Source organism: Rhizoctonia solani, chromosome 4 (genome assembly GCF_016906535.1).
Source record: "Rhizoctonia solani chromosome 4, complete sequence".
NCBI classification, from domain to species: Eukaryota; Fungi; Basidiomycota; class Agaricomycetes; order Cantharellales; family Ceratobasidiaceae; genus Rhizoctonia; species Rhizoctonia solani.
Window position 1 is genome coordinate 292,485 of NC_057373.1, and position 16,922 is coordinate 309,406.

General features: G+C 47.7%; 2 protein-coding genes across 2 annotated transcripts; one reads left to right on the plus strand and one right to left on the minus strand.

Annotated features, from left to right (window-relative positions):
• Positions 1 to 4,513: 4,513 nt before the first annotated feature.
• RhiXN_00067 (pyridoxal-dependent decarboxylase domain protein) lies at positions 4,514 to 8,675 on the plus strand (the record flags this gene model as incomplete). The annotated part of the gene is made up of 20 exons (XM_043319886.1): positions 4,514 to 4,565; positions 4,716 to 4,800; positions 4,917 to 5,049; positions 5,103 to 5,297; positions 5,349 to 5,376; positions 5,426 to 5,514; positions 5,566 to 5,620; positions 5,724 to 5,805; positions 5,860 to 5,887; positions 5,964 to 5,970; positions 6,020 to 6,197; positions 6,225 to 6,656; positions 6,706 to 7,030; positions 7,074 to 7,250; positions 7,329 to 7,338; positions 7,415 to 7,596; positions 7,642 to 7,749; positions 7,818 to 7,868; positions 7,916 to 8,143; positions 8,286 to 8,675. The coding sequence occupies 20 exons, from the start codon at positions 4,514 to 4,516 to the stop codon at positions 8,673 to 8,675; spliced, it is 2,835 nt and encodes a 944-aa protein (XP_043178898.1).
• Positions 8,676 to 12,636: 3,961 nt separating this feature from the next.
• Positions 12,637 to 16,503, minus strand: RhiXN_00068 (major facilitator superfamily transporter; the record flags this gene model as incomplete). The annotated part of the gene is made up of 15 exons (XM_043319887.1): positions 12,637 to 12,875; positions 12,931 to 12,994; positions 13,056 to 13,241; positions 13,290 to 13,371; positions 13,426 to 13,745; positions 14,235 to 14,250; positions 14,302 to 14,374; positions 14,717 to 14,866; positions 14,926 to 15,138; positions 15,198 to 15,219; positions 15,282 to 15,482; positions 15,730 to 16,029; positions 16,083 to 16,268; positions 16,320 to 16,401; positions 16,460 to 16,503. 15 exons carry the CDS (start codon positions 16,501 to 16,503, stop codon positions 12,637 to 12,639), a joined length of 2,178 nt encoding a protein of 725 aa, XP_043178899.1.
• Between the last annotated feature and the right edge of the window lie 419 nt (positions 16,504 to 16,922).

Below are 16,922 nucleotides of genomic sequence, written 5' to 3' on the forward strand. Positions count from 1 at the left end.
CTGATTCATACGTGAAATGCTCTCTCGACCAGATTGTGGACTCAATCTCCGCTTTGCTGACTTTGTTCAGTTGGAGTATATTGACCTGCGGGCGCTTGAACGGTATAATTCCAATAAAATTATGAGGGAGGGCTTCGGGCCTTCTGGCTCGTAGAGTAATGTTTTTTTTGGAGGGATTTTCGCTAGAGACCGATGAGGCCAGTGCCACATCAGAGTGACAGAGTGGAGGGCCACGATCATAGCGATCACTGCATGCAAGCGCTCGTAATGGTGGCGTGCTAAGACTGCCAAGCGTTACCGCCAGCGTGGATTGGCAGCCAACAACGTCATAGTGTTATCGTTCTCTTGCTATGTGGGGCCTGGTTTATCCGCAGCGTAGACCGCGGAGACATGAGGTTGGAAGGATAGGTATATGTATGAATTGTGTGATATATCATCGAAGTCTGATGTGATTTAATACCGATTATCGATTTAGTCATCGCAAAGGTGTCACAGCGCAAGTTAAGAAGAAAGCTTCGCAGTAATGAGTCGGAGGTAAAACGATACCGATTTCAGGGCCGCATGTACTTCTCCAGATAAGACGTAAAAGTTTCCCGTTCTTATGTAATCAATAGCACAACCACAAAAATCGGAATGAATGTATGCAGTGATATACTGGCGCTTGCTGAAAAATGTCAGTCGCAAGAGTACATGCGTATGAAGCCTCGCGCCCCCATAAAGTGAAAGGAATTCCAGAGTAACCGGATCGAAGAAAGGCCATCGACCTTGGAGTCAATAATTAAGAGTTGGATGAAGGAACCCGTGAGCATTTGTCAATGTACCAGGATGTATGCGAAGATATCAGCCTAATCCCTTTATCAGAATTGAGCGTCAACCAGTGTTGCTACGCGCGAGAGCAGAAGATCAAGAACAGTGTCGACCGCAGTCTTTGTCGCGAATATAAAGGAAGTGTGAGGACTAAAGGTATGCAAGCCAACTAGTCCTGAAGTTGAGTGCAATAAGAAAGGCTTCATACGAAAGCGAGAAGCAGTTGTATAAACTAGCTCTTCATACTGTCCCTAAACTAGATTATAGAGAGGTACTGTTTTTATCTTAACCTAGAGCCAAGACATTGTGTTGTTCAGAAACCGCAATACGGCCACACGTGAGGCTATTCATGAGCAGTTCCGTGTATAGATGAGGTAGGAGGGAAATTCATCTTGCTTACAGAAGGATTTGATTATCCAAAAGGCGATACGGTACTTACTGTATGATCCGCAGCACTTGGAGGTCATAGCTATTGTTTAGGAAATGCGTAGCCTTGGCCAAGAGTGGTAGCCATTCCGAAAATTTCAATAGGTTCGCTGGTGGTGGTGGCAGTCGAGCAAGGTAATCTTAGAAAAAAATTCTCTCCGGAATGCGTGAGTGTCCTCAACCAGTGTTTTAGATAGAGTGAAGGGGAGGCTACCACTGTACCCAGGGCTTATAGTAAAGCGCTCGGGATAAAACGCCAGTAAGAATTGCCCTAGGCCCCGGCAACCTTGCTCCGCTCTCGAGTGAAATAGTCGCGTAATCACTGAGTGTCCGATGAGGTGTAAGCACTATATTCCGTGAAGAAATGTGTGAATATTTTGCCCGCTAACACTTACTGGTTACAGAAGATATCATGGTTGGTTTATTATGGCCTGTTGAATCAAGCATACACGTCACCCATAGGCATGAATACCCAGGTAGAGTTTCTAGACAATTCAGTTATTGCTATGCTTGAGAGAGGTTAGTTTTTTGCAGAAAATGTCTGAGAGCTCGATGAAGTAGCACCGGAAAAAGACATTGAAAATCTACCTCTGGACGCATTTTTCACATGAGGATTTGGTCTCTATCTAATCTCGGGAACGCCTACGTATTCTGGCAGGATAGAAAAGGGACACAAAGCAAATCAATTTACCTATGTTTATATATCTGCTGTTAGAGGATGAACATACCAAAGCAGCCCAGCCAAAGTTGCTGGGTCAGGTCTCATGAGACTAGGTAAGGTGGCTTGAGTCACGTGGTTGGAGTATGAATCGACATCCTTACGTTAGGCACTATTGGAGCACTGGAGAGTCAATTTTGCTGGACTAAGCAAACACATGGCTGGACCAATCATACGGTATTAAAAGATACGCATATATGTGCTATATCTCTGTTCCGAACTGCGTATTTAGTAGGCGTTCGGCTCTTACGGGATTACCCTCCTTCCAGGCAACCCCAAACCACATGTTCCACATTGATCATGATATTCTCCAACGGCACACGCTGAGACACTGTTTAATGTCCCATTTATTCCACGCTCTCGGACTTGCTATCACATATAACCCAGCTATCCCCGTAAATAATTAGTTGAAAGTTTTGTATAACAATAATCATTGTTTTAGAGGGGACTTCCAAGTGAAAAGCGCCCACCATGTATCCCATATAAGAGTATCTGGTCTTCCGCTCGAGCGTCTGGGGGGCTCACGAAAGCCCTGGCTCCCAGACCTAAATGTGAGCCTGGGTTATGAAATTGACTATCGAATATTGGACCTTGCAAGGGTTCTTAATTAACCCAAAGCTTCCACTACGCTTGTAATCCAAGATTTCCGGGTCACACAGCTACTACAATGCGTGCTGCATTACGTTGATATTTCTAGATGTGCATTTGTGGGTAAGTATGAGATGATGCGCCGTTGCCGGTGCTCCATGATATGACCAGCCGCAGAACTTGGTGAGTCACAATGACGGACACCTATCTCGGTTAAACCTGTTGGTTCATTGTATTATTCTTGGTGGGACACACATATACACACACGCTTAACTCCTCGGTGTTTGGGAAATATGGTGCTTACTCAAATGAACAAGCGCCTGGTGCGCGTGAGCCGAATTAGTACATCACATGGCAATAGCAGGGGGCGTCTTGGCAATAGGCGAATTCATGGTATGCACTCCGTAATACCAGCAGTGTGTGCTCCATTGCGCGATGGAACAAATTCCAGTGAAGCCTCCACAAGCACGACAGGTGAATCATAGAACCTCATGGCAATCTCCGTCCCCTCGTACAAACACGTGTTTTTTGATAAATGCAACGAACTTTAAAGCCAAGTTCCGTTGAGTATTTCTGATAGACAAGAGGCCGATATGCGAGATATGTGATGTTGATAGGGATCCCGACTAGTGGAGCGTGGATGTATTATCAGGGAGCCGAGCTCTCGCACGTGATCGCTTATGGTCTTTGCCCGAATGTGGCCCGAATCTTCAGGTACTGCGATCAATTGAATAGAGACAACTGTGATAATCATGAAATTGGACGTGACGCTTGATTCGATAGGCTTCTATATGGTAAATTTGCAAAACCTGGGCACGAATACACCTAGGTTTGTAAATTCTGGCTTTATCACTCTCCGCCATCTTCCATGACTCCTTGCTCCTTGGGTCCGTGACCTTTACCCGGCGTTATTACTCCGAGCGCTGTAAGGTGATCGCAACGTGGGTGTCCGGAGGCCGAACTTGCATTGCGATTCTTTTGAGGAAACAAGTATATTCATCGTAGTGTACCCATAGAGAATGTGAGGTGAGCACCATGCTCTCGGATCTGCTATCCAAAGAATAGGAACAAAGTGCCATATGTAATCCAGTGCATGCAATTCTCAAGCCCTTTCAACTGAAGCAGCTCAACTGGATATATCCATGTGCATAGGAGCGTACACACTGGGACTCAATCCGCACAAATATTAGCTTTTGTCTTTGCGCAATAAGGATGGAACTCGTTGAGAACGAGCCCGCGAACGATCAAAATTGCTAATATATAAGAGAGACCTCCTTGTCCAGTAGAACGGAATAAACACATGATCCGAACGGTAACTCATAATTCATGTTCAAAGCACTTTGCTGGCTCATGACCGGATAAAAGTGTTATTGTTTGGTTGGATAATCCTGGTCTAGGATTGGGAAGTCCCTAAATGTGTATATTGGGCGCAGGGGCTAAAACTGCATAGTAGCTGGCTATGCTGCTCGGTTCGATATGTAGCTGTTATGTAGTCGCGGGCCTTGAGATGAGCAGCTCAAGTAGAGGGTGGACAGCCACCTTTTTTGGAGTTGGTCTATGATTTGGTATATCAATCATATCAGGGATATAGTGTAAGGGTTAGGTGGGCAAATATTCGTAGCTCAAGTATACCTGTAATGAACCCAGTCAAATTTAACGTCAGATTCACATAGCCACAGAATTGAATTGAGCGGACCGAGTGATTCACGTGACATGGGATTGTCAAGACAAAAGAGGCTAACCTCGGTCTGATCTTGACCTTGATCTGGCTATGCAGACGGGCAGAGCGCTATCAATCAATTTCGTGACGCTACTGTAGCGTTATGACTCTCTCCGTGATGTATCCTCCGGCCTGGGTCATGAAGTAATTGTGACTTCTCCATCCGCCGAGCTATCTAACGAATGCTGCGACAATATCATCTCGCTTAGCTCCAGTCTGGTGGGGAAATAAGGGGGTGTACTACAATAAATACTATGATCATATACAGCGATCGGCAGAGAGGGTCTGATTCGATCGGCGAAGTCTGTGTGTGGATTCAACGATGAACCTGCTCCGCCCGGCCGAAGAACAGGCGATGTAATCACCGTTCACTCACAGCCCGAGTCTAACATCGCCCAAGGCTCACCTCTATTCCACTTGCAATATGCTTTCTCATATCACGCTGTTATAAAATAGGTCGATTCGAGTTCACTTCACTCAACCCCTCACCCAGCAATGCTACAGTTACCTCTCAAACTACTGGATCTTTCTCTTTCTCGGGGTCAGCAGCCTCTACCGACTGTCCGAGCCCCGTCAGCGAGGTCTTTTTCTGGGTTCAGCGTCGAATCTGACGTATCGAGCTCCACACCTCCACTACTTCTATTTCGATGCTTCCAGCACTCGACATGACCGTCTCGGTGCTTGGTTCCTTGGACCCAAGGCTGAAAATATTGGTTTTCTTAAACAATTCTTGAACTCCGTTGCAGACCAAACTGAGCATGCTCGCTTGGCGTACCAACCTGAAGACCCAGTGAGTTTAGAAGCAAGCTTATTGTGAACGTATCGACTAATCTAATCGTGTAGAAATTTATCGGCAAAGAAATGCAAGCTTCGGCTGTGTTTCAAAAGGAAATGTCTGAGCTCGACGTCGCACTGAAGGAACTAGTGGGCGCACTGTCCGAGCACTCGATCCCATTTTGGTCACCTCGGTACAATGCACACATGAACGGAGATACGTCCCTTCCCGGATTACTGGGCTATCTTGCAGCCGCCCTATTCGTAAGTTGCCCAGCCACCTCGTCTTGGCATAAGTAACTAACCGCCCGGCAGAATCCGAACAACGTTTGCACCGAATCCAGTCCGCTCACAGCGTAATTGAGCGTGATGTTGGGCTACAGCTATGCCAGATGTGGGCTACAACATTTCGAATACCGAAAGCTCCAAGCCTTGGGGGCACATTTTGTGGTGGCTCTGTGGCCAACCTCGAATCAATGTGGTATGGAGCTTCTAATTTGAAAATGAATGTCCACTCACTCTTCGTGACCAGGGCGGCACGCAATATGAAATTCTACCACTTTCACTCGCATGCGCCATGGAGCCTGGTGCACCGCTTGACTTCATTCGCAATGAGTTCGAGATCGAACTCAGCACAGGGGAGATTAAGTTGTTGAGCCGGCTACTGCTTGGGAATTGATGAACCTGAAGCCGAGACAGTATTTGATATTCCAGAGAGGTTACAGAGCGAATACGCCATCTCAGCTGGAGCATTGAGCACTGCTCTGAATCCGTACGTCAAACAAATCGGTCCAAGTCGAGAGATTTACTCATAATGAGAATGCAGATATTTGATCCAAACTTGCGGCAAGGACGTACTTGAGAAGAAGTTCGGCATAAAGCCCAGCAAATATTTTGTCGGAACAACAAAAACATTACTCTTGGCCAAAGGGTGCAGGTGAGTAATATGATATCCTCTATGATTCTCAGCGTCTAATTTCCCTTAGCTGTGACCGGTATCGGCTCTGAGCACATCATTGACGTTCCGGTCGACATCGACGCACGCATGTCTATCCCAAGCTCGACGAGCAGCTCCACCAGTGCCTCATCACCCGCACCCCAGTATACGCCGTCGTCGCCATCATGGGCTCCACCGAGCACGGCGCAGTCGACCCCATCAAAGGCGTAGTCCAGCTCAGGTCCAAGTACCAGGCCCTCGGTCTCTCCTTTGCCGTCCACGCAGACGCAGCATGGGGAGGGTACTATGCCTCGTTCCTTCACGAGCCCGACGTCCCTCAGCAACGGATCGATTGTGCCCGAGCAAGCTCTCAGCGACTACACCCGGTCTCAGCTCGAGTATGCGGTTCGCCGACTCGATCACCATCGACCCGCACAAGTCTGGCTACATCCCGTACCCGGCCGGTGGCCTGTGCTACCGGGACGGGCGGATGCGGTACCTTGTGACGTGGACGAACCCGAACGTGTACAAGGACTCGGACGGGACGGAGAGCATGGGAGTGTACGGGATCGAAGGAAGCAAGCCGGGTGCGAGCGCTGTGGGTGCGTGGCTGTCGCATCGGATGATCGGACTGCAAGCACGGGTACGGGTCGCTGCTTGGAGAGTCGCTGTTCAGCTGCACCAAGGTGAGATAATGTGGACTGGTGAGCGCGCATATACTCATTTGTATGGCAGATCTACACGCACTGGGCGACGATGGACCATGGACGACTCGTCGCTGATCGTGTGCCGCTCAAGGCGATCCCTGCTGAGCGCCAGCAGCTGGGACAGGACGCGATCCGGAAGCAGCGAGAGTACATCCGGACACGATCGTGAACCGACCGAACGAGGAGCTGGTGCAAGACGCCAAGGCGATGTCGCTGCTGCACGAGATGGTGTCGGACCTGCGATCAACGCGTTCGCATGCAACTTCCGGCTTCCGAACGGCGAGGTGAACTCGGACGTGGTGGAGGCGAACTACCTGAACACTCGGATCTACGAGCGACTGAGCGTGACGAAGGTGGAAACAACATATACGACAAGCCGCTGTTCATCCAGTCGAGCCAGATGGACCAGAAGACGTACGGGGTGTGCGCGGAGGTGTTCAAGTCGCGGCTGGGAGTGGTCGGGAGCAGGACCTGGACATACTTGTGAACGTGATGAGTCCGTTCCCGACTGTGGCGAACTTTACGAAGAGCGTGACGGATGCGTTCAAGCGGATCGCGCACGAGGAGATCAAGGTGAGCGGCGTGGGCGGGTGTCCTGGGAGAGAAGCAACGTGAAGATTAGACGTGCATTCAGGAACACTGTGACTGCAGCAGACTACAAGTTTGTTGTGCAAGGGACTGACAAGATGTACCTGACGATGCTGCCGATGTTTAACCATGCGAACTACCGGCATCAGCTGATGTGTCGTGCGATGTGCCGTTGGATGTGATGGAGAGGTACCGGGAAGCGAAGGCTGAAGACCCGTCTGCAGTGTTCATGCTTTCGACAGCCTCTCCCGTGGAGTTGACGAGTATCTTGGCTGGTTCGTTCAAGGGAGTACTGCAGAAACGCTTGGCAGCTGGAATAGAGCTTACGTTAGTTCGTTTCAACTATCAATTCGACATTTATTAATTTATAAGACAGGTTCAGCTCGACCTTCGAGGTTTCAAACATCCAGGTGGTCAAGACAAGCGACTGGATTCCAAGTATCTCGACCTCTCCTACTCCGACGAGATGTACTTCTATCTTACGGTACCCCCACTCAGCAGCATATCGAGCATATTCTCGTCGCGTCGAACGTGCAACTGACTTCGGACCAGGTGTCGCTTGACCTGACCGAAGGTCGATCTCGGAAGACGACCTCGCTCGTGGTGTGATTGTACGCAGGATCGCCTTCGCGAGAGTGTGGTTCTTCCAGTCCTTCCCCCTCACACCCCGCATTCTTTACCCTGACTCTCAGCAAAAAATCACCGTGTTCAGAGACCCACATGCCCCAGGAAATACGGACCAGGACTTACCCAGGCACGCTTCCACCTCGCCAATCGCAAGCGGGAAAATTCGCTTCGGGACAATGGTGCACACAGATTCTGTGGACCTGAATGCAAACCCATTGCCAAAAGGTGTCGAGAGACCAAAGAGCAGGGATGTGAGCAAAATGACACTCACCTCGCTCGTGGTGTGATTGTACGCATGGATCGCCTTCGCGAGAGTGTGGTTCTTCCAGTCCTTCCCCCTCACACCCCCGCATTCTTTACCCCTGACTCTCAGCAAAAAATCACCGTGTTCAGAGACCCCATGCCCCAGGGAAATACGGACCAGGACTTACCCAGGCATACGCTTCCACCTCGCCAATCGCAAGCGGGAAAATTCGCTTCGGGACAATGGTGCACACAGATTCTGTGGACCTGAATGCAAACCCATTGCCAAAAGGTGTCGAGAGACCAAAGAGCAGGGATGTGAGCAAAATGACACTCGCCGAACGACTCGATGCTGCTCGTGCCAGCATGGCTCCTCTCGAGCCCTCTGCCGAGAAGAGGGCCAGAATACCAAAGCGACGAGTCGTTGAGCTCGAATCTAGCACTCTCAAACCCGGTTACAAGGTTGGTTCGAGCCTAGCGATGTTTATGATTGTGACCCTCTTTGTGCTGGCCGCCTTCACACTTTGCCGCCGGTTCTAGACGTCTCGTTCTTTATTTATTATTTGATTATGTTGAGTTTTTGTACCATACCTCTCCCTTCTAGCATGTTACCCCTATGTAGTGACTCTCGATTTGGACTTGTAGATGTTCAACCTCTCTACACCTGTCTTTCCTATGTTTTTTTACATGCTGTTTTATGACTTGGATTGAATATTCTCATCTTTTGGACTGGCTATATCCCTTCTGTCATGTTACGTAGACTGGCTTGGGTTACTGTATTTAGACGCGAAAACCTTTACGATTTTCCTTCATTGAATTGGTGCGATGATGCCACACGGCTCCGCCAAACACCCGCTGAAACACCGGACATACAAATTTATCTACAACTAAATCTTGTTTTTACAACTGTTCTTATAGGGACAGGACATGATCTGAGACTTTAAAGTCATAATACAACAGACCGAACTTGAGCAAAAAGTTGTCATGATGTGCTGCCTCATTGTCTCTCGTTCCACAAAGTCGTTTTGATCAGTATTATCAATGGCTGCGGGAGCTACTTGCGCGCAAGTCAAATTGCTCCGCACCACTTCAAGCAAAGGGTGATACAAGGTGAATGCCCAGGAGCATTAGTGGCCCGCATGCGTATCATTAGACATAGAGGTTTAATTTTAATTGGAGCCATTACAGTTCAACCTTATTAGATCTTGGCCGAAACCTAGTAAATAGCCAATAATATGTACCAGGGGACAAAAGCAGAAAAAAAATACATAAGAGCGTGTATACGTTTACTAGGTCGGCCAGTACGAATGCCCCCTGGTGTTTCCTTTTGTCACGTGATCGTCTGGGCTAGCTGCTGTGGGTTGTTGTCTCCCAGCCCCATCAGTCGCTCAACAACGTCCAGCTACCCGAGCTCTCGCGTCACACAATCTTTAGCGACTCTCCTTGAGAGACCCCAATCCGCACGGGCGGAGCCTAGGAGGGGTTCCCTTGCCTTCGACGTCTTCGCCCCACTTTTGTAGTTTGTGTAGTTCATTGTAATATTGTTTACGTTCATATGGAGCATTCCTTCGCAAGTGGTACGGAGGCTTGGTGACTATAACATATGATGTTGTGTAAGCTAAGCACCGGTTCTAAACCGGTCTTATTCCTGAGTTTGGATATGGCTATCATCTCCGATAAGGGTCCTCATGCCTGGGAAAGCAATTCGGAAGTACACAAGAAGCTTCTATAGATTGTGGCTTGGATGAACCTTCGAGTAATCCATACTGGCATTATGGAGGGTTGAATCTATTGAGGAGAATTGTTCCTCAAGATTGAGCGCTGTGGGAACGAACGGGACGCGACTATATGCATAATAAACAGACATATATCGCATTGGCTATTATAGACAATAAAATAGAATGATTAGGAGCCCTGGGCCGAAATTTATCAGGATCCAAGGATTATGCACGAGCTGCAAGCAGATACGTGTGCGCGTACAGAAAAGGAAGAACGAGTCATTGCATGAGTCAATAAACAAGTCACAAGGTGAGTCATCATACAAGCCATGATTTGAGTCATACGATTTCTTATCTGTGCTTCGTTATCTCGTTCAATAGAACTGTAGTGTAGTAATACTTGTTTGCACCGCTAGTACACAAAGAATTTGAAATTTGTATCATTCGTATGCTCTCTTCTCATCCGTTAACCATTTAGTCGCGTAAAGGCCTACACAATTATATTAAAAACGTCACATAAACAAAAATCCCCCCTGAGTATGTTCTTCTCTACAGAAAGAGAGAATAGGCTCGTCGCAGTTGCGGGCCCTATGGCTCTGATGATGCTGGTCGCCGCTTGGGAGATTCCGTTCAGGGTCCCAAGGGAATCCTTAGATGGGGCAGAGCTATTGACATATTGCTATGCAGCCTGTATGTTGCGTGAGGCTCCAGAATAAATCAGAGGTAATTATATCAATGGCTCACTGAATGCCATAACGGCAAGACACAAAGTTGCGATCTGACGACCCAAGAGGACCCAAATTGTGTGTCTCATCCCTATCTCGGCAAGTAAATGCATAATAGGCAGTAACAGAATCAAGAAAATGTAACAGTATACCCTGTGACATAGATCCTTTTGGTGCCAAAACGTCGATGAACGGGCGCAAAGAAGAAATCTGGAAAAGCCCAGTGACGATTCCTTGAAGACCCAGAATTACACAAATGAGGACGAAAGGTTGCTCCAACTTAGCCAAGAACAAACGCAGCAACAGCCCAAAATAAGTGATGTCACTAAATGCTAGAAACGCATAATTTACGATTGCAATGCAAGTCCGTTTTGTGAGAACCGACCAAACCGATACTGTTCGCCTAGACTGTGGGAGAGCAGCAGACCCGATTCCAGGCTCAGCTGTATCATTAGTACTATGATTGGTATGTACAACGTGTGTCTGTTTGATCAATCAACCATTTAGTGTTGGGTAGAGAAGCTAATTAAGGGGTACGAACCTCCTTCAGAAACAGTACTCCGATAATAAGCACACACCCTGCATATATGGCCGCAATAAGGCAAGGCAATAAATATGGGTATTTGGTCTGGCTTGAACTTATTGCTACAAGTATGGAGATTCACTCTATCTGTAACGCATTGGTAGCGTACCAGTGCTTCGTCTATTGTGTCTCTGAATGCATCACATGTATTGATCGTTACCTTGTTCCAAGCCACCCTATTAAAAGAGTCGATATGACCATGTATAGTACCCATATCCTTTTAAGGATCAGGTACCCGAAATTTTATGTATCTATTCTAGTCTCGACGAATACAAGTGACTTAAGTCTTGACTATTTACGCGGCTCATTGTCGCACGATAAATTCTTATATACACAGTATATCCCGAGACCAGTGCCATCACACGGTACGTCATTTTGGCAATATTGTTCATCAAATGATTTATATTGTACACTTAGTAGCTAAATGCACATGAAAAATGAGAGGTTTAAGCAAGTTCAAAAGCCCAAAACTCAAAGTAATTGAATTTGAACTCTAGCTGTGTGACTAAGAGCGTGTTGCGAACAGCCGCGCTTGAGGATTGTAGATAGTCCAGAATTTGAAAGTTTGGACTGTGCCTAACCTCTTTAATATCCATACCAATGTGTCTTGGTAAATAGGATCACTCGTACGCCCTCTTTTCTTCTTTTAGCCATCGGCTTGCATAAAGTGCTACAAGACACATCACCAATAGTATTGCGTAGATGAGGTTTCCCCCAAGTATATTTTTCTGGACGGAAAGGGAGAATAGGCTTGTTGCTGTTGCTGGCCCGATGGCTCTAATAATGCTGATTGTGGTTTGGGAGATTCCGTTCAGGGTTCCGAGAGAGTCCTTGGACGGGGCAGAACTATTGACATATATTGCCATGCAACCTACAAAGCCCCAAAACTATGAATCAAACTAAACTCAAATAATCCTAAGGTTGACTCACCAAATGTCATAAATGCGGGGCACGAGATTGCAATATGAAGTCCTAGAAAACCCCAGAGCGCCCATCTTGTCTCTGTTGTTGCGAATATATGCATAATGGGCAACGATGATGAGTAAGATGTAGCATAAATATCCAGTCATGAGAATCGATTTGCTACCGAAACGCCGATGGAGAGGGGCAAAGAGGCAGGCTTGAACGGCGCCGGCGGTGATCCCTTGAAGGCCAAGCACAAGGCCGATGGTGCGGGGACTGAATCCCAATCCGCCGTCCTTTACAGATACAGCAAAATGACTGGCTAATCATTGTACGCAAGTTAAAGATTAATAACCAATTTATCAAAACAAAAAGAAAACTCACCAGTAAAGCAAGATAGGTTATGTCGGTAAAGGCCAGGGCCGCATAATTTGCAATCGCAATTCGCGCGCGTTTGGTGAGAACTGCTCGAACTGGTACCGAGCTTTTTGGTTGTGGAGGGTCATTCGCACACTCAGCTACTTCATTTGGATTGCAACCAGTATGCACTGTGTGGGTCTACATCTGGTGGCTTAGTAAATATCCGTAGAGCCGAGTAGAGCCGACTTGCCTCCTTCAGGAATAATGCACCGACAACAAACACAGGCCGCATAGATCGCAGCGACAAGGCACGGGAGGAAATATGGGTATTTGTGCCAGAAAGGCGTATCGAACATGCTGGGAAGTAGCTTAGCGGGGTGACTTAATGTTCCTCCTACGAAAGGACCTAAAGTTGAGCCTGCAGACCAGACAATAGGAATGAAAGCAAAGGCTGAAAGCTCCCTGCATAAGTAAGATACAATGGGCGTATAAACTGAACAAATTACCCTGGGCCTGATTTGTTTCGTCCGTCAACTCTACCACCATGCTCTTAGCAACACCTGTGTTTCCCTGTATCATTGTCGTCGGATGGTAAATCTGAATGACTTTTTGATCCAAGAGTTCTACATACATTTAATGCACCTGATATCGCTCTTGAAAAGACTAGTTGCCAGTACCGCTTTGACAAACCGACCGAGAATATCGAGACTGCTTGTCCAAAAAGTCCAAACATCAGCACTGGACGACGGCCAATACGGTCTGAAACGCGGCCGTACTGGAGCGTGAACAGGCTCTCCGTGAGGAAGAATATCGATTCCTAAGCGGAGTTTGGACGGGATCATTTAAAGAGGAGTCTTTCACGTACAATCATTCCCGCATAATACCCAACCTTGCTCTCGTCTCCGTCTGTAACTCCTGTTTCATTAACGAGTCGTACAATAAACGGACTTCATGACATGATTATTTCTTCTTTTAGTTTGCTCACGAATGTAATTACTCACTATATAACGGAATATGCAATCGGCTCAGATAATTGCATCAGAAGCAATATGGCTATTTGTTTCTTTGGCAAAGGCGTTGGTGGCTTGTGTTCATCATGTGACTGTCGTTCCGTAGAAGTTGAAGCGACCTCTGTTGCTTGAACGGCATCCTCGCCCAGGTTATGCGCAGGCTCCAAAAGTGGTTGCCGCTCGTCACTCATCTCGATAGCCGTATCTGGAAGAGCTTGATAAACGTTTATAAAGGAATTATGTTCCGTAGGTCTGGCGCAGGTGGCTTGCTCAAGTGAAGGATGTCTGCAGGTAGAGTTGGCTACAGAGGCCTGTGACAAGAGGAGTCCATCAATACGTTCAGGTTCCAAGTTACTTTCCCCACATCTTTTAGAGCTCCTCAGTTCAGACAAGCATTACACAAAATGATGGTGTTCTTGATCGCGTGGGATAATGCAATAGGTGACGTCGATTGCATAGCAGCGACGTAACTAGACTTCGTGTTGCTTCATATCATTCTTTCGGCTCTGGACTCATAATCTCTATTCGGCTATTTTCTTGTACCGAAGGGCTGCTAAGGGCTCGTATAGCCTAGGTGGTGGACAGGTAGCCGGAGATGCCATTGACCATAAGCGCACTTAATAGAGCTCCTGCGTCAATCACATTAGCCCATCAAATAGATACTGATAAAGATACTTGGGCTCTATGCCCTTTTATCAACTCGTTCTCCTCGCTTCGTAACCTGTACGAGGCCAATTCGCCAGAAATAATGTCGTTTTCATCAGATGGACACTTCAATCTGCGAAAAAACTTTCTCACACCCCAGCGACTTGACACCTATAGGAATCTCATCAATAATGCGGCTCTCAGACTTGAACTTTGATTTACTGAATATTCTTATGACCCATTCTGGGACTCAGTCGACCACGCATATACGGAGGGAGATCAACTGAGCTGCGACCTAGAGTTCAATCAATCGGGAATTTCAAGTAGATCGAGCAAGTGCCAATTGAGCAGGGCGACAAATAATTATCAATAAGTCCCAACAAAAAACGTATGTACAGCACACGACCCAGAACGACAAGAGCAAGATAACTGAGGATCCCATTGAAACAGCGAATAATACATAATCAATGAGTGGTACATGCAAGGAACATACATTGTAAATCCCAACTCCAATATACATCCATCGTTTTAAGAATTCAGATCCACCCCACACATCCTCGCTCCTATTCCGTTAATCCCAGGCTTGTCAGCCCTGCTAACCCTACGACTCCAACGCAAACCCAATAGACGAGCGTACCGCCTTCTCCTGAGCTGTATGCAAACAAACTAGCTGCGCCAGCAGGCCCCAGAGCCCGAATCAAACTGCAAGAGGTTTGCGCCAGGCCGTTTGTGGTCCCGAGGAGTGCGCGAGAGGGGGATGCAGCCGTAATAAGAATATATGTACAGCCTTATAATATAATTCGCTCAGTACGTGAAAAGGTCATGTGATGCGGCGCAAGAACTTACCATAACCCAGAGATGCCACGCAGCTGACGGCCACATGCGCACCCAACACAAGCCATCCCATCGAGCTCTCGTCGAGACCCAACCGAACCATCCAGGTGAAGCTGATAAACATGAATGCATAAGAAGCCAGTGCGGCTCTGTAGACGTTGATAGCTCCAAATCGAGCATAAATCTTCTGGAACATGGTGCCTGAAGGGTTCCACCAATAAGCCCCTGAGCAGCCAAGATGAGGCCAATAGTGGGAGGAGAAAGGGAGAGACCACCGTTTGAACGATGGGTAGCAAAAACTAGGGGCTGTGGAGCCAAGTTAGAGTTCGGCCATTGAATTGGATGTACCGCAAACAAGTGCAACTCACCTGAAGGACAACCCAAGCGACATCGGCCAGCGCAAGTAGCATAAAATTACTGATGGCCCATGCGACCCGAGGAGTCATCACAGCCTTCAGACCGTCGACCGGGCACGGATCTTCCGGTGGAGCGCGCTCGGTGTCCCATGTGATAGTTCCATACTCAGAGGTAGCTTTGCGGACAAGGTGTATACGCTTGGCTGGGAGGGTCTGCGAAAATAAAATCGGTTAGTATCAATCCAAATATACAAATGAGATTGCTTCGGATAAAGTCAGGATTACAGTGATCAAATGAATGGAGCAAGGCGCAGTTCGGTAAAGTGATCGCGTGAGCAACCGAATTGGGATAACTCGGATGCTTTCGCTGGAATGCCGATTGAACATTCTAGACGGAGAACCGAGCCGAGCGACCTCCGCCCTCATTGTCCCCATGAACATTGAAACATCGTCGACTTACCTCACGCAAAAATAAGAGGGCAACACACCAGGCACAGGCGGCAACGCCAGCCGCCACGAAGCAAGGCAAAAAATAAGGATAGTCGGACCAGAACCCTTTGATTCCAAGTTTGGTCCACACGTGGTTCCTAGAGCCAAATACACCGGGGAACCTCTCTGCGGGCTTGGACAAGGAACCGCCGATTAGTGGGCCCAGGGTGGATCCAAGGTACCATGTGACCGACAACAAGGCAAAACCTTGAGCTTGGTTGGTGGAGTCCGTGAGTTCCGCGACGATTGATTTGATTACTCCTGCATTTCCCTGTAAATTTCGTTAATTGTCAATTAGCGGACAGGAACTGTGGGAAGACCTACGTTGAGAGCCCCGCTCAGCGCACGAGAGATAACCAAGCCTATGAAGGTCCGGGAGAGTCCAAATGAGACGATGCTGAATGCTAGTCCAAATAGCCCAAGCAACACAACTGGCCTACGCCCAACTCGATCCGAGAGACGGCCATAGTGGAAGATGAGGCATGTCTCGGTAAGAAAGAAGATTGATTCCTAAGGCAAGGGGGTCAGACAAGATGGCAACCAGCACGGTCATATACTTACAATCATTCCAGCATAGTAGCCAACCTTGCTATCGTCTCCACCAGTAACCCCAAGTGAGTTTACGAGGTCTATGATAAAAGGACTGTTCGAAACAAAGTCAGAATCAGTACTGTAAAAACTCACTAGTGTCCAAAACCCACTAGATGACAGTCGCAGCAATGGGTTCTGCGAGACAAATAAACATAATCACGTATATCTACTTGGGCAGAGGCGTCGGGGCCTTGTTCTCGCCATCATCCCGCTGGGAATGAGAGCATCACGTTCGCACAGCTGAGATTCGTTACCGCTAGTGACTGGCGCAGTGTGCATAGGCTTTGCCGTGGGAGGACGAGTTGAGTGGGAAAGGTTCCTGCTGAGTTCCCCGGCCTCTCGTGGGTTTTATCGGCCTCTGTTTGTGTGGTGGTTTGTTTTCACATTCTTCTTGATCTGACGTAAATCTCCAGCGCAAATTCAAACTAGTATCAAACTACTTCCGGATGTTCTCGAAGCACGAGGAAAATTTAAATTCCACCGGCTCAACTCCGGTGGCGGTGCCGTCCCGACCGAACCTAGACCTTGTCGCAGGTACAGCGAGCTCAGATCATGATCAGATAGGAACATACC